This window comes from Neolamprologus brichardi, chromosome 3 (genome assembly GCF_056152115.1).
Source record: "Neolamprologus brichardi isolate AB-2024 chromosome 3, ASM5615211v1, whole genome shotgun sequence".
NCBI lineage: Eukaryota > Metazoa > Chordata > Actinopteri > Cichliformes > Cichlidae > Neolamprologus > Neolamprologus brichardi.
In genome coordinates, this window is record NC_142106.1 from 36,853,920 (window position 1) to 36,875,048 (window position 21,129).

The 21,129-nt window shown below is 39.0% G+C and overlaps 1 protein-coding gene across 1 annotated transcript; it reads right to left on the minus strand.

Annotated features, from left to right (window-relative positions):
* Positions 1 to 57: 57 nt before the first annotated feature.
* Positions 58 to 18,739, minus strand: LOC148104282 (uncharacterized). Its single transcript, XM_087838327.1, has 8 exons — positions 18,715 to 18,739; positions 18,220 to 18,408; positions 16,935 to 17,445; positions 16,145 to 16,278; positions 3,162 to 3,210; positions 1,795 to 3,078; positions 415 to 657; positions 58 to 106 (listed from the first exon to the last, which is right to left on the minus strand). The coding sequence occupies exons 1-8, from the start codon at positions 18,737 to 18,739 to the stop codon at positions 58 to 60; spliced, it is 2,484 nt and encodes an 827-aa protein (XP_087694453.1).
* Between the last annotated feature and the right edge of the window lie 2,390 nt (positions 18,740 to 21,129).

Below are 21,129 nucleotides of genomic sequence, written 5' to 3' on the forward strand. Positions count from 1 at the left end.
AGATTAGTGTTGCCATAAATGAACAAAAGTAAAAATCTTACCTGAATGCTATGACAATTACACGGCTGAAAAGCAAACCATATCGATCTCTATAGATGAGTTCATACTGTGTGGAGCAAACAAGTAGAAATTAATTAATTAATTCAAATCAGCTGGAATCTTAACAACACTTCAAAATGAATCTCAGTATTTTACTCACCACTACTACCACTTGCTCCGCAAGTGCTATAAATTGTGGACTAGTTTTATTTTCGAGTTCAGGCATAAAGGGTTGAACCAAAACTGCTGCAAGAACAACAACTGGTGTACGAACTACCGCCACTGGTGCTGGTGTTGTTGTTGGTGTTGTTGTTGTTGTTGTTGTTGTCATCGTCGTTGTTTCTGTTGTTGTTGCTGTTGTTGTTGCTGTTGAACCAGTTGTTGTTGAAATAGGCGTTGTTGTTGCCGCAGTTGAACCAGTTGTCGTTGAACCAGGTGTTGTTGTTGCCGCTGTTGAACCAGTTGTCGTTGAACCAGGTGTTGTTGTTTCCGCTGTTGAACCAGTTGTTGTTGATCCAGGTGTTGTTGTTGAACCAGTTGTTGTTGTTGCCGCTGTTGAACCAGTTGTTGTTGCCGCTGTTGACCCAGTTGTTGTTGCCGCAGATTCTGTTGTTGTTGCTGCAGTTGAACCAGTTGTTGTTGCTGCAGTTGAAGCAGGTGTTGTTGAACCAGTTGTTGTTGTTGCTACAGATTCTTTTGTTGTTGATGCAGTTTCTGTTGTTGTTGTTGCCGCAGTTTCTGTTGTTGTTACTGCAGTTGAACCAGTTGTTGTTGCCGCATTTTCTGTTGTTGTTGCTGCAGTTGAACCAGTTGTCGTTGCCGCAGTTTCTGTTACTGTTGGGGCAGTTGAACCAGTTGTTGTTGCTGCAGTTTCTGTTGTTGCTGCCGCAGTTGAACCAGTTGTTGTTGTTGTTGTTGCCGCAGTTGAAGCAGGTGTTGTTGAACCAGTTGTTGTTGTTGCTACAGATTCTGTTGTTGTTGATGCAGTTTCTGTTGTTGTTGTTGCCGCAGTTTCTGTTGTTGTTACTGCAGTTGAACCAGTTGTTGTTGCCGCAGTTTCTGTTGTTGTTGCTGCAGTTGAACCAGTTGTTGTTGCCGCAGATTCTGTTGTTGTTGCTGCAGTTGAACCAGTTGCCGTTGCCGAAGTTTCTGTTACTGTTGGGGCAGTTGAACCAGTTGTTGTTGCTGCAGTTTCTGTTGTTGCTGCCGCAGTTGAACCAGTTGTTGTTGTTGCCGCAGTTGAAACAGGTGTTGTTGAACCAGTTGTTGTTGTTGCTACAGATTCTGTTGTTGTTGATGCAGTTTCTGTTGTTGTTGTTGCCGCAGTTTCTGTTGTTGTTACTGCAGTTGAACCAGTTGTTGTTGCCGCAGTTTCTGTTGTTATTGATGCAGTTGAACCAGTTGTCGTTGCTGCAGTTGAAGCAGGTGTTGTTGAACCAGTTGTTGTTGTTGCTACAGATTCTGTTGTTGTAGATGCAGTTTCTGTTGTTGTTGTTGCCGCAGTTTCTGTTGTTGTTGCTGCAGTTGAACCAGTTGTCGTTGCCGCAGTTTCTGCTACTGTTGGGGCAGTTGAACCAGTTGTTGTTGCTGCAGTTTCTGTTGTTGCTGCCGCAGTTGAACCAGTTGTTGTTGTTGCCGCAGTTGAAGCAGGTGTTGTTGAACCAGTTGTTGTTGTTGCTACAGATTCTGTTGTCGTTGATGCAGTTTCTGTTGTTGTTGTTGCCGCAGTTTCTGTTGTTATTGATGCAGTTGAACCAGTTGTTGTTGCTGCAGTTGAAGGAGGTGTTGTTGAACCAGTTGTTGTTGTTGCTATAGATTCTGTTGTTGTTACCGCAGTTTCTGTTGTTGTTGCTGCAGTTGAACCAGTTGTTGTTGCCGCAGATTCTGTTGTTGTTGCTGCAGTTGAACCAGTTGCCGTTGCCGAAGTTTCTGTTACTGTTGGGGCAGTTGAACCAGTTGTTGTTGCTGCAGTTTCTGTTGTTGCTCCCGCAGTTGAACCAGTTGTTGTTGTTGCCGCAGTTGAAACAGGTGTTGTTGAACCAGTTGTTGTTGTTGCTACAGATTCTGTTGTTGTTGATGCAGTTTCTGTTGTTGTTGTTGCCGCAGTTTCTGTTGTTGTTACTGCAGTTGAACCAGTTGTTGTTGCCGCAGTTTCTGTTGTTATTGATGCAGTTGAACCAGTTGTCGTTGCTGCAGTTGAAGCAGGTGTTGTTGAACCAGTTGTTGTTGTTGCTACAGATTCTGTTGTTGTAGATGCAGTTTCTGTTGTTGTTGTTGCCGCAGTTTCTGTTGTTGTTGCTGCAGTTGAACCAGTTGTCGTTGCCGCAGTTTCTGCTACTGTTGGGGCAGTTGAACCAGTTGTTGTTGCTGCAGTTTCTGTTGTTGCTGCCGCAGTTGAACCAGTTGTTGTTGTTGCCGCAGTTGAAGCAGGTGTTGTTGAACCAGTTGTTGTTGTTGCTACAGATTCTGTTGTCGTTGATGCAGTTTCTGTTGTTGTTGTTGCCGCAGTTTCTGTTGTTATTGATGCAGTTGAACCAGTTGTTGTTGCTGCAGTTGAAGGAGGTGTTGTTGAACCAGTTGTTGTTGTTGCTATAGATTCTGTTGTTGTTACCGCAGTTTCTGTTGTTGTTACTGCAGTTGAACCAGTTGTTGTTGCCGCAGTTTCTGTTGTTGTTGCTGCAGTTGAACCAGTTGTGGTTGCCGCAGTTTCTGTTACTGTTGGGGCAGTTGAACCAGTTGTTGTTGCTGCAGTTTCTGTTGTTGCTCCCGCAGTTGAACCAGTTGTTTCTGTTGCCGCAGTTGAAGCAGGTGTTGTTGAACCAGTTGTTGTTGCTGCTACAGATTCTGTTGTTGTTGATGCAGTTTCTGTTGTTGTTGTTGCCGCAGTTTCTGTTGTTGTTACTGCAGTTGAACCAGTTGTTGTTGCCGCAGTTTCTGTTGTTATTGATGCAGTTGAACCAGTTGTTGTAGCCGCAGTTTCTGTTGTTGTTGCCGCAGTTTCTGTTGTCATTGCCGTAGTTTCTGCTGTTGAAACAGCAACTGAGCATATGGACAATAACATTTAGTTTTTTCTCTTTCTGAGACCTGTATTATGATTTTTTGTAATGTATTCAGTTACTTACCCAAAATGGTTAACAAAACAGTCAAGCCTCGACCAGCACCCATTGTGGCCTGAAATATTTGACAATGTGCATATTTGTTATAAATTGCAAGTTGTCATTATTGATAAGTGTGTATTCATGGACTTGCTGTTTATTTTTCTCTTTCCAGGCACTTTGCCAATGCATGTTTGGGATCAGTGTCATGGTGAAAAATTAAACTGTTGCCAATCAGACACTTTCCAGATGGTATTGCGTGATTGATCAAAATCTGATAGTACTTTTCTGCATTCATAATTTCATAGGTTTTGACATGATCTCAAACACCACTCACCTGAAATGGACTCAAGTGGATAGGCATAAGTCAAATTGTCTTTGGCATTTTTAGAATATTAAAGAAAATGGAACAAATTTTATTTATTTATTTATTATTTGACAGTAACAAAGTCATTTATACCTAGATAAATCTGCCTACATAAGAAGTAGTTGTCTGTTACGCACTGCCTCCACTAACCCCTGCAACCCCCAAAAGTGATAAAAATTATGTACATGGATCTCCAAAAGTTGATTCTGTTCATCTGGACGTAGCGTTTTGTGGGAGAAACATTTCGTCACTCATCCAAGTGACTTCTTCAGTCTCAGCTGACTGCAGGTTTCCCCAATCTTATAAACAGTACATTTGCATAATGACTGACTTTTGGAGATTTACTGTCCTGGATGATTGAGAATGCATCAAGATGTGTACATGGATATTAAAGTGAGACCGGGCTGATGAAAATATGTGTTCTGGGACACAAAAAGAAGGTTGGAAAGTTTCTAATTCAGAAATTTGTGACCAGAAAACAAATCTATATTCTAAAAGTTGTGATATAACAGAAAACAAAGCAACTTCAGTTTAATAATTTAACTTTTTATTGTTTTTTCTAATAATATTATTTATTTTGTAGTATATACTATGTCATACAAAGTGGAAATAATAATCATGCAATTTTTTAAAACTTTTACAAGGTCCTGTTTAGATCATTATTAGGAGCCAGTGAAGTAAATTTTTAAGGCTTGGTTTAAGTTTAAAAACATTACCTGCAGTGAGCTTGTGTGTAAAAAAAAAACAAAAAAACAAATCACAATAGAACTTTTTTTCCATTATTATTTTAGGTTAAATATAATAAATGAAAATAAATGACAATAACTAATGCACAATCAATTTCAAATCAAAATGCCTAGCACAAACTTATTACATAAAGATCATAGACATACAATTTGTCCTTACCCCAGTGCTGTAATTCTTAGAATCCTTATTATGCTTCCCCTGTGCCTTTCTGATCTCTTGTGTTGCCACCCGTTTGTTCAGGTGTTATATATTTGCTTCACAAGTATGTGATGTGTACGCACATCACATACTTGTCACATACTTTTGAACCAGCAGTTGAAGATGAAAAGATAAAAAAAATTCTAAACATTCCTGAACAGCATTAAGTCAGGTTCATGAGCCAGTCAGCAGCGTTGTTAGTCACCTTTCCACTGACGTGAACTAATCAGATGTCATAACATTATCTCTTTCACAGACTGACCTCTGATCCTTTGAATTAAAATATTTTCGCTCAATAATCTGAAAAGGCATAAAATATATAACAAGACTTTTGAGGTTGACTGTATATATTTCCACAAATCTTTAACAGAATGCTTCATTAAATTAAAGACAAGCAGATGATATCTATCTTGTAAGTTCATCTTTGGCGTTCACCTTGGAGCAGTAGACAAGTATTTTCGACAAATGCGTTCGGTACACATTGCAATGTTATCTTTTTAAACAATCCACTGACTATTGTAGAAATGTTTAGCTTATTTTAGAGTTTAGAAATGTGTTAACATAGAATGTAGAATTATTGTAGAAACACTGACACTGCCCTCAATGTAATAAAGGCCTGACTGTGTTATGAACTTAGGAGTAGATTGTAGGAGACCCCTCCCCCAGTTGAACTGTGAAAGGTCTCAACATTTGTAACTGGATAACTGTGGTCTGGAAGGGAAATGGGTTTTATGACCTCTAGGGAGTCACCTACACCCACAGTGTTTTAACTGTCACGCACACTCACTCACGTGCACACACATACATACAGGTATGCGTACACAGTCACACACAAGCACTCACATAGACACAGACACAGAGTTTGCAGCACACCGTAGGGGGATTTTATGATGGGGACGCCTCTATAAAGCTGGCTGTAACTAACAAAGGGGTGAAGATTTTGCAGAGGGACATCGGCCTCGTCTTCCCTTCTAGAAGTGCATGCTTAAATGAAGATGAATAAAGATGAATAAAGGTTTTTTGAAATAACTACTGAGTTCCGGTGCCGTCTCTGGAAGTTTCGACGAATAAAAGAACCGGGGTGAAACTGATTTCGTAACACTATCAATGTGAGATCTACTGGCCAAAAATGAAACCAGAAATGCACAAAATCCCTGTCTTTATGTTTGTCTGTTTCTCTTCATGTTCACCTCCTCGGGAGCTGAACATCTAAGTCTCTCAAACAGCTACATCTTATCCCTGGAAGGTTCTTATTCATATCAGACATGATGGCATCTTCATTATGTAGAGCTATAGGTATTTTATGCATCTAGAACACCCTATAAAAGCATCATACCATTTTCATTTGATGACAATAGTATCACATTTATATACACAAAACAGGATTTTTTTATTTATTTTTTTTTGATATATTGGATATATTACAATGCAACACGTTGCCTGGCATTCACCTTACTATAGACTAAAATGACATTTATATAGTAGTTTGGGACCCAGAAAAATTAGTAAACTTCTTACTTTCAGTCTTGCGCAGGTCTATAATCTACACAACAAGTTGAGATCAGAAGTATCTGTAATTGATTGAATGTAATCTGTGTGCCATAAGTCTAAGTTGTATCAAATATTTATTTCAATCAACTTTTATGTAATGTGTTTTTTTCAGGATTCTTGGTTGATAATCTGTTGCTCTACATTAAATTTAAGCTACCAAAAAAATTAATGACTGTTCATGTATTTGTAATTAAGCAAACTTAGATATTCAGCAGGGACTCAAATAATTATTTCCCCTACTGTAAATGGACAAGTCTTACCAATTTAATGAGCTATTCATCTTGCTTTTCCCAGTTCTAGCTTCATTTGGTTCTGGTTTGTACCCCTGTTTTCCATCTCCTATTAGTTTGAACCCTCCTGTTACATTCTGATCTTTCTCGGTGTGTTTGTTACTCTGCTGTCAGTTCAGCTCAGGAAGTCATAGAATTCATCCTAGACACCTTATTTAACATAATTGTTTAACATTTTGTTTATTTTTCATGTAGAGTGCTGTGTGGCAGGCAGAAGGGAGGTGGACCCAAAATGCAGGACTCTTGGAGACAGGACTTAAACTCAAAACATAGCTTTATTGCTGGAAACCACTCTACATAAGAATGTGTTTCACAAAAGAAAAACAAAACCTCAAACACAAAACTAGACTGGACTGGACTGGACTGGACTTGAGAAACAAAAACTAGAAAAAACAACCAGGACCATAACAAGACCACACAGCAAAATGAGAGCACAATGCGATAAAGGGCAAAGGCAAACGCAGGGCTTAAATACACAGTGGAGTAAGCAGGGAATTGGAGACAGGAGGGAAACACAGCTGGGAGAAATTAGAGCTAACGAGACAAGGGAAACAAAACTAGACACACTGACACAAGACAGACTTTCAAAGTAAACAGGAAACATGACAAGCACAGACTTGACACTGAACTAAACCTGCACTAAACACAAGGGCACAAGAACAAAACCTAACTCCAACCTAACTAAACTCTTAACCAGAATTAAACTGAAACATAAAATAGTAGTAATCAAAACAGCACAACTAGAGAATCAGAGCATAAATCATATAGATTAATATCAAAATATCAAGAAACTGAAAATGCTGAGTCATAATGAACCAGAACCATGGAAATTTTGTTTATTAGAATAAATCAATCTGTATTTTACAATCAACCAATTAAGGCAGATTAGTAAGGGCATTAAAAACCAGACGTCACATGGCTTGCTCATCGAAACAGGTCTTGCCCTTTCTTATAGACCTAATCTTTTGTGAGGTTTTTTATTCTGTAATTAAAGCAATGCAAGGTGACTAAATAACTATGTAAACTGTCACAAGCTACTGACTCATCCTTGCATACCAACGTTTAACAAAGGCTGCTTAGAATGAAGTGCAGTAAAAGCCTTCCTTTTTTCATCAAGCATTTATTTAACTAGAACTTGTATTTTAGGTAGTCTAGATTAGCTTTGTTAACAGGATTACATGGTGTTATTAACTCCCTTTTTATTTATGATCAATTTTCCAAAAGTTGATTCTGTTCATCTGGACGTAGCATTTTCAGTGGGAGAAACGTTTCGTCACTCATCCAAGTGACTTCTTCAGTCTCAGCTGACTGCAGGTTTCCCCAATAAATCTTATAAACAGTACATAAAAAAGGGAATGCTTTACATAAATTTAATTTTTTGACAAATATGTTTGTAAATCATACTAAATGTCTTCATAAATATTTACAAAATATTTTTATAGTTTGTTTTTTAAAAAAAGATAAATATTTGTAAGTTGAAAATGTTGTGTCTGAACAATTAAACACTGTGGTTTTATTCTCCTTCACTGTGTACACCTGGATTACAAAGGTCATTAAATAAGACTTTCTTGTAAACTGACAGTGATAGACTTTTAATAATAAGCAGCAGAAAAAACAAAAGGAAAACTTCTGGAACGTCGACTTTTCAGGGTGGAGCTGGTGAGTTTCATTGCTAATAGAAGACAGTTAGGGCGGTAGGTAACAACAGGTACAAAGTAGACAAAACAAATTTCACTTGGGAGTGGCCCATTGACGTTGTAAGTCACATTTTCTGCATTGAATTCATGGAGCCTACAATTATGAGCAGTCTATCATGAAAGTGTGTTGACAAATAGACAGATGGCATCTGGTGAACCGAAGCCTCAATATTCCAGTGGGAAAGTTGTCATTCTCTTGCATATTCAGGTGACATCTCATAATCTGACTAAAAAACTTATACCTGCAGTTAAGTAAAAGAATCATAAAGGAACTACCCATCCACCACTGTTGGTTTTACACAGCAAAAGTCTACAGTAAAGCTACATATGTTAAAATAAAATATGTAGATGAACTGGTAATTTGGACAAAATGTCTAAATGAGGCTGTTTGTTGAAGACTGACTTCCCATTTCCTGGGGGGTACAACTGTACTAGACCATTTTTCTTTCAATGCTTTAGTAACATTATTTTTGCTAATTTGGATTCATTTAAATACAATTTATGTAATAAAATTGTATTTATATTGTTTTCATGTTTATTAATGATTAGAATATCCGAAAAAAAAGTTATCTTTTCCACAGGTCAAGAAGAATTTACATGGCCCAGTAAAACACTAAAGAGCTGATTTGGAGAAGTGTTAGGCTCGACACTAAATTATTATTCAAATTAATTATTAGTGTCAGCAGCAGAAAACATGGCATCAAAGCACGAGGTGAACCTCAGAGAATGGTGATGCTTTTCTTCATGCTCCTTTAAAGGTTTGCAAACACACATACTCATTTACTACGAATCAAAACAAGGAGACACACATATGCATGCACAAGAACACATATACATTTCTATTCATAGAAACAGAAAACAGATGCATGTCATGTTCCTCAAGTTTTACTCATTAATCATTGTTACTGCTTCCCATCACAAGAGAATTACAGTGTTCACACCCTCAACTAACGTCACAGACGCTAAACATAATCTCAGACTAATCTCATAATGAAGATTTACAGTCAGCGTTAAGTACCTAAACTTATTTTCAGCGGTTACTTCCTGATTCAAGATGTGTAGAGACAGGACTGGACAAAAAGTAAGCAGATTATTTGTCCTGGGAGAAAAAACAAACAAGAATATAAAACAAAAGGCAAAATGAAAATCAAACTTTACTAACTAAACTGAAAAAAACTAATCACTGAGAACATAGAATAGGAAACCTGTGGCATGGACAAGACACATGAAGGGAGGTGAACTGACATTCCAACAAGGGACAAAGGGGGACTAACACAATAAATACACAGACAGTGATTAGGAGAGTGGAAAGAGCACAGAAAAACAGCTGGAACAAATTAGGACTATCAAAATAAGATAGGAACTCAGGGAGATGCAGACTAAGACATACAACTTGACGTGGGAAGACAATAGCACACATGGTACACAGACATGACAGAGATGAAAGACAGAGCGAGGCAAAGTACTAGAGACAGATAGAGACACGAGAGAAAGTGACAGAGGCAGACATGAACAAAAGAAAACAAACATGAGAAAGAGAAGGAATAAACACAGACATGACTGGGGAAAATCATAAATAAACACAGGGACTGTCTGATTCGCACAGGAGACACAGGGACATGACAAAGACACAAAAGGTGCCTTATAGACAAGAAACCATTAACCAGAAATAAAAAAAAAAACCTCATAGACAACAGATATTTAGTCTTTGATCAGTTTTACTTGCAGCTTTCTTTCTCAGGTCCTCCAAGAAAATGCTGTAGGCACTACCTCTCAAATTTAATTTTGGTGGGCTGCATAGTCTGAATCACTCAAATACCTCCATATTTTCCTCTTTCTTCTAGTTTAAAACGTTAATACATTCTTAAAACATACTCATTGCATCCGTTTATAGAACTGATGATGAACAACTAAAGATGACTTAAGAAAATAGCAATTTCTCTGATACATTTGTGCGTATATTAAGTAAATATAAAATCCATAAGCTGCATATCAAAGACATTAAATTTGTGAAAATTATCTGCATGCTGCGTGATCAAATGCTTGTGCATGTTGTATCCTAATGAGGACACACATAGGATCTTTCTCTTTGTATTTAGGTATGAACACAAAGCTACCAACGCACAATTTAACGGATAACCACTGTGATTCTACTATAGAAACATGCACAGGTAGAAATGGAAGCTGCAGCCTGACTGCTCATCAGTTTTTTAACCTTTAAGTTCAGGGTGTGGCTCCTGGACTGGAAACAGCATTCAATCAGCTCATGTTAGCAGAATAATGCAGCTGTTTCTGTCATGGAAGCAGTTTCCACTTTAACATCATGCACATATTCTTTTGTGCAATAAAAATAGAAGTAAAATGTCCATATCCACACTGTAGAAAGTAGCCACTATTTTCCAACTAACTAACTAAACTAACTAAGATCAGCTGATCGTAGTGCATCTACAACTGGAATTGATAAGAGGGATCAATAGGCAAGCAGACTAGCAATCTCATGGAAATGGAGTTGTTGGGATTGGTTCTCCACAAGAACTCGTTCTCGATCCCCATCCCCAGTCAGTGGATGACAGGTGGAGTGGAGACAGCAAGCTGTCCTCCAGCTGCATGGACAGGTGCGTGTTTCTTAGATTTAGGTAGAAGTTTGTTGTTGACCCTGTTCTGACAGCATTTAAATCCAGCTCCCCATCTCTCTGGTCTATCTCGATACCTGGCCTATACTGCTATAATCGCTGTCTTCATAGCATCTGCCTCTCATCCATCTTTCACATAATGTCTACCTATGCATGTGGTTGGCTGCATAGTGTGCACATTAAAATAAAACCTTGGCCCTAGCTGCATGGATTCTTAGAAGAGCTGAACGCGAGCCCTTTCCTGACAGGAGTCAGCGCTTCTTGATTCTACAAAGAATCGGCTCTTAAAGCCAGCTCACTTGCTAATGACACAAAAAGTAAATACTGTCCAGAGAGGGAACTGCTCTAAAAAAGACTGTTTCTGTTTTAAGGTTTGTTTGTATATCGTATGTGAAACATTTTTGTTTTATATAAGACATCTCAGACTATCAAAGTACAGTGTCTTAACATTTGATTTTAGGTAGTATGCAGCAAACTCACTGAAAAAGTTTAGTTAATTTTTACAGCTTTTGATGTTATTTCTGCAGGTACAGTAATGCAGTATTGGTATGGTTCTAATCACACCAACAATTATAGACTTGTATGACTTTTTCCCTTTGATGATCTTCAAAACATGCGCAATGTGTGCAGGACACACCTTGTACATTTTCCGGTACAGACACATAAAAGCTATCCAGATACTGATAGAGGCTTTCTGTTCTATTATTAGTCTTTTACTAAAACCATCTGAGAATGTGGCATCAGTGACGCCTATTGACTAAGACAATGACGTTTAATTCAATTCAATTAAATTTTATTTATATAGCGACAAATCAATTCAATTCAATTCAATTCAATTTTATTTATATAGCGCCAAATCACAACAAATGTCGCCTCAAGGCACTTCATAGATACAGAGAAAAGCCCAACAATCATATGACCCCCTATGAGCAAGCACTTTGGCGACAGTGGGAAGGAAAAACTCCCTTTTAACAGGAAGAAACCTCCGGCAGAACCAGGCTCAGGGAGGGGCGGCCATCTGCTGCGACCGGTTGGGGTGAGAGAAGGAAGACAGGATAAAAGACATGCTGTGGAAGAGAGACAGAGGTTAATAACAGATATGATTCAATGCAGAGAGGTCTATTAATACATAGTGAGTGAGAAAGGTGACTGGAAAGGAAAAACTCAATGCATCATGGGAATCCCCCGGCAGCCTATGTCTATTGTAGCATAACTAAGGGAGGATTCAGGGTCACCTGGTCCAGCCCTAACTATATGCTTTAGTAAAAAGGAAAGTTTTAAGCCTAATCTTAAAAGTAGAGATAGTGTCTGTCTCCCGAATCCAAACTGGAAGCTGGTTCCACAGAAGAGGGGCCTGAAAACTGAAGGCTCTCCCTCCCATTCTACTTTTAAATACTCTAGGAACAACAAGTAGGCCTGCAGAGCGGGAGCGAAGTGCTCTAATAGGGTGATATGGTACTAGAAGGTCATTAAGATAAGATGGGGCCTGATTATTTAAGACCTTGTATGTGAGGAGCAGGATTTTGAATTCAATTCTGGATTTAACAGGAAGCCAATGAAGGGAAGCCATAATGTCATGACTTTTATGTTTCTGTTACCACAGAAATTGTTATGTATTTTTAAATAATGCTGTTAGCATTAGATTGTCAATCATATTTTTAATTTCAACAGTAATTGTTTTCTTTTTGTCTCTTTGTTTTTTTCACCTGTTTTGGAAACAAATTGCTTGAATACTGAAAATTCATGACTAAAAAAGGACTGTGCAGGGGCGGGTGTAGCAAAGTTTTGGCAGGGGGCAGGTAAGGCATTAACAGGAATAGGAGGGCACAAAAAATACGTTTCTTTCTTATTCTCATTTAAAATGTCTAGCTTTTAACAAATAATTATTTGAATCTTACAACCAAAGTTTTCATCTGATGTCACATGTATAGAAATCCATTATTGTACATAGTAATTTTTTTTCAGGGTCCCAACATAATTTCTTCAGAAGTAAGTACTGTATATAATTGGTGTTGGTCAAGTTACTTGAAAAAAGTAATCAGTAACTAATTACTGATTACTTCCCCCAAAAAGTAATCCCGTTACTTTACTGATTACTTATTTTCAAAAGCAATTAATTACTTAGTTACTTTTTAAAAACACGATTTACAACCTGAATAGGTAATAAAGCGATAGATCTTTCAGCCCAATTCTACTTTTTCTGCATAATCCATCATACAAAATGTAATCAAATGGAAAAGTCTCTTTTTCTAACTTATTTTATCAGTTTTAATCTTTTAACTTTATGCATCAAGTAAAAATTAAATTATATGCACCATTCTCTGACTTGAAGAAATTAGTTTAACATTTAAACCTATTTTCTGCACATTCCAGCACATAAAATAAAATATTTTTTGTGTTTACACTCAGTCTTTCAAATAGATGCAAGTACAACACAGCAGAAAATAAATAAAGTCAAAGACTAGCGGTCCTGTTGCTCTATTTTCACCTTTAAAGCAGGAGCGGGGTAGGCGGAGGTTTGACCTGGTGCTGGTGTGCCGCAGCGGTCAGTGGAAGAATTCGCGAGTTTCTCTGTGAGTTTCCTATCACGTCATAGCGCACTCGGCGCTTGCTTGGAAGTTTAGGGTTTTTTCGCTGTAAAAAGAAGTTTTCTTCCCACGCACAACGGACACTAATGTTTTTGTCACTTTTTATGGAATCAAACTCAAAGGTCAGTACATCGACGCTTTAAACGCTGCACGCTCATACTCTCTCCTGTACTCGATATATTATCCATTGTTGATCTGCACACAGCTGTTGTCACGAATGTCGCACTCGCTTACGTCACTGTCATGAGACATTCTCGCAAAAAAATCACAGTTTTAGTAACGCAGTAACGCAGCGTTCCAACAGGAAAGTAACGGTAATCTAATTACCGTTTTTGCGATAGTAAAAAATAGTAATAGTAAGTAATAGTAAATTACTTTTAAAAAGTAATCAGATTACAGTAACGCGTTACTGCCCATCTCTGTATATGATGCCAGTATTTTCATAAAAAAGCAGGCTAACCTGATCTTCAGAGAGCTGAGGGAATACTAAGTCATTTAGGAAAAAGCCTGAGTTAAGCCTTGTTATGTCCATCTCAGACTGGTACAAATTTGTATAGAATTCTCTAAAGCACTTATTAATCTGACAGTTTCCTACTTGCCTTTCACCATTCACATCCACAATAGCTGTGATAAAAGAACTTGATGGAGTATTCCATGCAAGACAAGCCAGAAAGCGGTTAGGCTTATTAGTTGATTCAAAAAGACGTTTTCTGGCAAAAAGGACATCTCTTTCAGCCTTTCGCATTATCAAATTACTCAAGGATGTCCTAGCAATATTAAGCTCACTTAATGTTTCAGCTGATTTTGTTCCCAACGTTTTTCTTTAGCGAGTAACTCTTAGTTCTTCTCCATGTTTGAGCAATGTTAATATTTAACTTTGAAGTAGTTTATGGTCAGAAAGCTCTGTCAATATATACAATACTACAGTAACAGTTTATAGGACTCGACTGGGGATCAGTGAAGCAAGGCTCAAAGATGCTTACCCTTGGTTTTAAAAGGCATATATATTCTGCTATTTATGTCATGACGCCTCCACAAATATGTGTATTCTTGACTATAGATTCTTTTTTTATCCCTCATTAAATAAGGGGTAAATACAACATGTGATCAAATTAAACTGATCATATTAGCATATAGCCAAAATGCATACTGTGTGGAATGTATCTGGAATTTGAGATGATATGGAAGCAAAGGTGGGGGAATACTGTTAAATCATCCATAATCCATAATCATCCAATAATCATCCATTTACAAAGGCATTCATAATACCGGGTGACCGTGGCTTAGGGGGTTGGGAAGCGCCTCTGTAACCGGAAGGTCGCCAGTTCGATCCTCGGGCTCTCTGTCCCACCAGAGTTGTTGTGTCCTTGGGCAAGACACTTTACCCTACCGCCTACTGGCCAGAGGGGCCGATGGCACGATATGGCAGCCTTGCTTCTGTCAGTCTGCTACAACTGTAGCTTGCCTTCCACCAGTGTGTGAATGTGAGAGTGAATGAATAGTGGCATTGTAAAGCGCTTTGGGTGCCTTGAAAAGCGCTATATAAATTCAACCCATTATTATTATAAACAGTGGTATTTGTCAAATTTGTAATTACTAACTACTGTTTAGGGGGCCCAAAGTTTCACAAATACCACAGCTACCGTAATGATTTGTTGCTTATTGTTTAATCTTGAATTTAGCAGGTATGATGAGTCTCTTTGGCTTCCCCCACCAGAGAGCTTAATGAATGCTATATAATTTTAAATTCATCACTTGTTGTGAATTCTCCCACAGACAACAATGTCTCTCTGATTCCTCTTGTCAGTCATTAGTTACCATCATTCATACCAGAAGTAGTATATATTGCTATTTCCAAGGTAGTTTATTAAAGTTGACCTTGGTTTTTTTGTGTTATTTCTTCCTGAAAAATCTGAATTAGTGATCACAGTAATGGAGGCTAAATGTATAATTAAGTTTGAAAAATATAAACTGTATGAACTGTATAAGTGCAGTGACTTTAATTGACATTTTTTCAGTATATCATGATACACTTTATTTAGACATTTAGAAGGAAAAGGAGAATATACTGTTATATTCATATATATTTTTAAAAATCTGTGTTCATTTACAGATCCTAATCATTTTTTTTATAATTCTAAACAGAAAAAAAGAACATATGTAGCATAAAAGCAATAATAGTGACATGGTAATCACACAGGACATTGTTCACATACATTTTACATGCCACCATCAAACTGCTGGGACTGTTAGTTCAAGGAGTGTGCACTTATAATGGTAGCTTTTATTTAATGCCAGCATCAGCAAGTGAACTGCTCCTATTTGGATTAAAACATCTTCCGGCCGTGTTCAGTTTCTGTAGAAAAATGCACATGAGTATTCAAGCTCTCAGTTGATATTACTCTTTCAGTGGATCAGATGCTTAAAATTACTTCATTCATGGATAAGAATTCAGAGTTAAACAGGTAAACAAACATAGTTCAAATCAGGGATTTATGCTATCAAGGCTAAGCAAGGCGAGGCTTTGCTCCTTATGCCTTGTGTTTTCTGTTTGCATCTAAAAAATTTGGAATGTCATCTCATTTTTGGCAACACACTTAGCGTGTAAAGGCCTTTGCATTTATAGTTCAACATTCAACATTTGCATCATAGACTAAACTACCTCTTCTTTCAGTGGGAACAAAGTCCCTTTTTCATACCCAGTCACAAGCAAACATTTTCAAAAGTGATTTTAAAAGAGTATCAGCACAGATGTTATTGCATGTCTGACAGGAGCCGTGACAGCAGCACCATACAGGATGCAGTGAGGAGGCTGATCTTGTGGCTCACTCCATATGACACTTCTGCTAATAATGAGAAAAAGAAAAAAAGCACTGTTTTCTGAAAGTGTTATGCAATATAGTGATATGTTTGACAAGACTGTATTAGGCAAATCTTACGTGTGCCATTCACAGATATAGAGCTGGTGTCGAGGGTGAAGGCTGTTATGTTGGAGGGTGCATCAATCAAAACCTTTCCGATCTTAGTTGCATTAGGAACCGATGAAGATGCGTTATTGACAATTGATCCAGAGCTGCAAAAAGAAAAAACAATTATTTGTGTTCATTTGTGATAAACATTAGTAAAATTGCATCCATCAAAAATTAAAATACCTGAATGAAGTCACACTGATTGAGCGAAATGAAGAAAATATTCTGAAGATTGGCTCAAGCTGCAGAAATAAGAAGAAATAAACTGTATAAGTATATTTTCTTTTATTGGCTTGTGCTTCTTTACTTCCCAGCTAACGATTGTATGCATTTATCATGTTTCACTTGCACTTAGTAAGAACTAATCATTTTTGATTTTTTTGTATATTTCTTTAAATATATATGTAATTTTAATTTTTTCATTCCAGTCTAATGACTTTATAAGTCAAAAGAAAATGTAGCTTATTTTAAGAATATAGAATCATTATAATTTTTCATAGCTAATTATTTCAAAACTATATAAGAGCTGTTTGACTTAAAAAAAAAAATACTTACTATTTTAACTATCAGCCTCACTCGTTGTTGAAATGCTGTAGATGTCGAATTTAGCAAGTCGCTTGTAAATGTCTCATTTGTTTTGAATGACACTTGAACTTCTATTTGTGTCACACAATTGGGGCAACAACAACAACTAGAGAAGTCACTATTGTTGGATTTCCAGTTATGGTAACTTTAGTTGTAGTTGACCCAGTGGTTATACTTGTCCCAGTTGTAGCTGCCCCAGCAGTTGTAGTTGTGCCAGTTGTAGTTGACCCAGCAGTTGTTGTTGATCCCAATACAGTTGACCCAGTGGTTGTAGTTGTTCCACATGTAGCTGACCCAGTTGTAGTTGTCCCAGTTGTAGTTGGGGACAACCCCAGGTGTAGTTGACCCATTAGTTGTTGTTGATTGTGGTGGAGTTGACCCAGTAGTTGTTGTTGTTGACCCAAGTGGAGTTGACCCAGTAATTGTTGTTGTCCCAGGTGTACTTGACACGGTGCTTGTAGTTGACCCAATTGTAGTTGATCCAGAAGTTGTTATTGTTAACCCAGACGTAGTTGACCCAGTAGTTGCAGTTGTCCTAGTTGTTGCTGACCCAGCTGTAGTTGACCCAGTGGTTGTAGTTGTCCCAGTTGTACTTGACCCATTAGTTGTTGTTGATTGTGGTGGAGTTGACCCAGTAGTCATAGTTGTCCCAGTTGTAGTTGAACCAGTAGTTGTTGTTGTTGACCCTAGAGGAGTTGACCCAGTAATTGTAGTTGTCCTAGTTGTAGTTGGCCCAGTTGTTGATCCAGGTGTCGTTAAGCCAGTAGTCATAGATGTCCCAGTTGTACTTGACCTGTCATGATCCTGGGCCATGTTGGACCAGCATTCTTAGTTTCATGTATTTTTGCATTTTGTTCCTTATTTGACTTCCCCTTGTGACTTTTACCCCCTGTGTGCCCCTCTGTGTATCTGTGAGCCCTCGTTTCCCCTCGTGTTTTATTCCATGTTTTCCCCAGCCTGTTATGTCTGTGCTCTCCCCGTGCTCCCTTTCTCCTCCTGTCTGCGCCTCTGTGTACTTACTGTTTTACTTTGACAGTCTCCCGTCAGTATGCGTCATGTTGCGTTGCTCCTGCCCTGTCTCGTTACGATTATCTGTGTCAGCTGTGTTCCCCATGTTCTCACCTCCCTCGTTAAACCTCTGTGTATTTATGTCCGCGTCTCCCTCTGTTCAGTGTCGCATTCTCCCTCATTCATGGCCGTGTGTTTCTCTGTGTGCTAGTGTATTGCTTCCCAGCGTAGTTTTTATCAGTTTGTTTCGCCATTTCCCTCCAGCAATAAAGCTGTGTTTTGAGTTCATTCCTGCCTCTGTGAGCTTATGTTTGGGTCCACTTCCTGCCTGCCACACCGCCGAACCATGACATGACCCAGTGGTTGTAGTTGGCCCAGTCGTAGCTGTCCCTGCAGTTGTAGCATTTCCAGTCGTATAGTTGACCCAGCAGTTGTTGTTGATCCAGGTGTACTTGACACAGTGCATTTAGTTGACCCAGTTATAGTTGACCCAGTGGTTGTAGTTGTCTCAGTTGTGGTTGACCCATCAGTTGTTGCTGTTGACCCAGGTGGAGTTGACCCCATAGTTGTAGTTGTCCTAGTTGTAGTTGGCCCAGTTGTTGTTGACAAAGTGGCCGTAGTTGTCCCAGTTGTAGCTGTCCCTGCAGTTGTAGCAGTTCCAGTTGTAGTTGACCCAGCAGTTGTTGACCCAATTGTAGTTGACCAGTGGTTGTAGTTTCCCCAATTGTGGTTGACCCATTAGTTGTTGCTGTTGACCCAGGTGGAGTTGACCCAGTAGTTGTAGTTGTCCTAGTTGTAGCTTTTTCAATCACACCTGTTGCTGAGTAAATAAGAAAAACAAAAAACATTGCGCTTCAGAGATACTGCAGGGAATGATGGGTAGTTGTCTTCTGATAGTTTGAGCCCCTCTGTTCTGACTACCTTCCCTCTCTTTGTTATCATCCGACTACACTTCACCAGCCCGAACAACATTCCGATGTCATTGCTGTATATCCTGGTGGTGTGGATCACTGAATCGATGTCTCGTTCACTCTTGGCATACAGCTTGATGTCATCCATGGCTGACAACTGCTCCATTACATAGTCGGTATACTGGAGACCCTTTCTTAGATATTTGCCACTCACTGATCACTACTGGACCCTGTTCGGGGAGGTCGCTGTGGTCTGCCCTCAGATCCACTAGCCACTGAGCATTGCCGTTATGGGTTGTGTCCTTCTCCAGGCTTGGTGGTGCTGTTCTCATATTGTTCATATTGCTGTTCCCTGCCACTACAGTACACCTTGGCTGGTTCTGTGGAGAACAGCTGGTTTATTCTGTTGCCTTCTATCTCTCTGGTGTACCTCCTCAAGCGAGTCAATGCTTGGCAATTTCCAAGGCCTCAGGTATGGACAGCTTCCTGTCTCTTGATGATGTTAATATATATATATATATATATATATATATATATATATATATATATATATATATATATATATATATATATATATATATATATTAGGGGTGCAACAATACACAAAATTCACGGTTCGGTTCGGTTCGATACTTTGGTGTCACGGTTCGATATTTGTTCGATACAAAAAAAAAATGTTCATGCCTTTTTAATTTGTCATTTATTAAATTTTCACGGCACATTGTGCACCACATCTCTGTGCGTTCATCATTTGTTTGAAGCCAGCTCACCTCCTGCAACCACTTTTCCGAGAATACGCGCTTCTTTTGTGGTTCGGACTCCTTCTGACATTTCTTTGGAGGTGGAGGAACACCAAAGTAATTGCTTAAAGGAGCTTCTTCGACATCTTTAAGAGTTCTAAACAAATGTCTGTCCTCCTGAAAATCTTATGTACGCAAACACGCGTTGCAACTTCTTATCTTGTGCGCGTTTTTTATTTTGACAGCGAATGCACACCTGCGGACCACTTATGTGCACCCCTGGTTATTTAGCTTGTCATATTGCAGCCACAGAAATTCTTTTGTCCATGAAACCATAAAGCTGCACTTTCTTTTTGCCTTATAGTCTGATTTGTCATAACTTTTCCGTTTTGTGGTAAGCTTTTCTTTGGCTGTCACTTCTTCACCCTGACCTGTCTTATTTGGCTCAGCAGAACTAAAATATATATATCCTGCTGCTTTTACACACGCACTTACATAACGCTCAGCGATTCTCTGCTCGATCAACCTCTCACATGTTTAAGCTTGCTGCGGGAGATTTCACTTGTCATATTTGCATAGTGAGCTAACGATTGATAAGATGATGTCAGAGGAATTGGTGCGCAAATTATCATCACTCACCAATCAGTGCTGTCGCTCTCTATGCACAGTTCACGCAATTGCAAAGTGAAAGCAAAAAACAAGCGCAAATTCAAACGCGATTTCAATATGTCACATATTGACAGTGGCTCACCAATGCCAATGACATAATTACCCAGCTACATTTCCGAAAGAATGCAAAAGCATTGACATATATTTTTCCTTCCTACGATAGGCCGACGGGCAGGGCAGGGCAGCCCGACTGGAAAAATCGCTAGCCCCGGGACGTCGGGCTAGCGATTTTGCGAGCCCTGTATCTGATTGAGGAATCACTCATCTTTGGAAAAGAGAGTTTATTACAGAGAATTGGCTCTTTCCAAAATAAAAGCTATACTATACGCTTCTTCTGGGCTATATTCTCAGCAGTATATTAAAGATATCAGGTCCCCATAAGGAGAATCATGTGCTAACGGCTGTCTAAATGACTCGGGTAAAGTTTGTAGCATGCGTGCTTGTTGTTTTTGTCTGCTTCCACTTCACTAGGATGATGTCGGCGCAAATGTGCAGTCATATTCGTCGTGTTCCCACTAGTGCTGTCAGCGTAAATCTCGTTGAAATGACGTTAACGCCACAACACGGCAAATCTCCGTTAACAAGCTACCGCGGATCACCCCGTGCGTGGGGCTGGACGGCCAACACGTTAACGAGCTAACTGCGCTAATACACTAGTTCCCACCCTTGTAATTGAGCATTGCTGGCACATCCAACATACTGTTTTACTTTAGTCCATGACGCGCTTACCTTCAGGGTCATACGTCACATGAAAACCAAAATAGTTCCAAACGCCAGATCTGAATGAGGGTGGGGGAGGTTCAATTTGCCATGTTGCAAGGAGAGCTTAACCTCTGTCTCGCTAGCTTGCCCTGCGCTCAGTGAATCTGCGTTCGACTACTCCGCCTAGGCTGCACTGTCGAGCGCAGATCCACTGAACGCTCAACACAGACAGCACCGTCAGAAGGAAAGTTGATAAAATAAATTAAAAATGTTGTATCGTTCGATACATATGCGTACCGAACCGAAAGCACTGTATCGAATCCCCAGTCCGTCATGTCTA

Bases quoted from the DNA above. Each gene is read 5' to 3' on its own strand.
- LOC148104282 (XM_087838327.1), bottom strand. From the start codon at position 18,739: ATGTTGTTCGGGCTGGTGAAGTGTA. The intron at 18,409-18,714 runs GTCGGATGATAA...CTACAACTGCAG, and splicing joins GTTCGGGCTGGTGAAGTGTA to GGACAGCTACAACTGGGACA. The intron at 3,211-16,144 runs GTAAGATTTGCC...CAAATATTTCAG, and splicing joins TATATCTGTGAATGGCACAC to GCCACAATGGGTGCTGGTCG.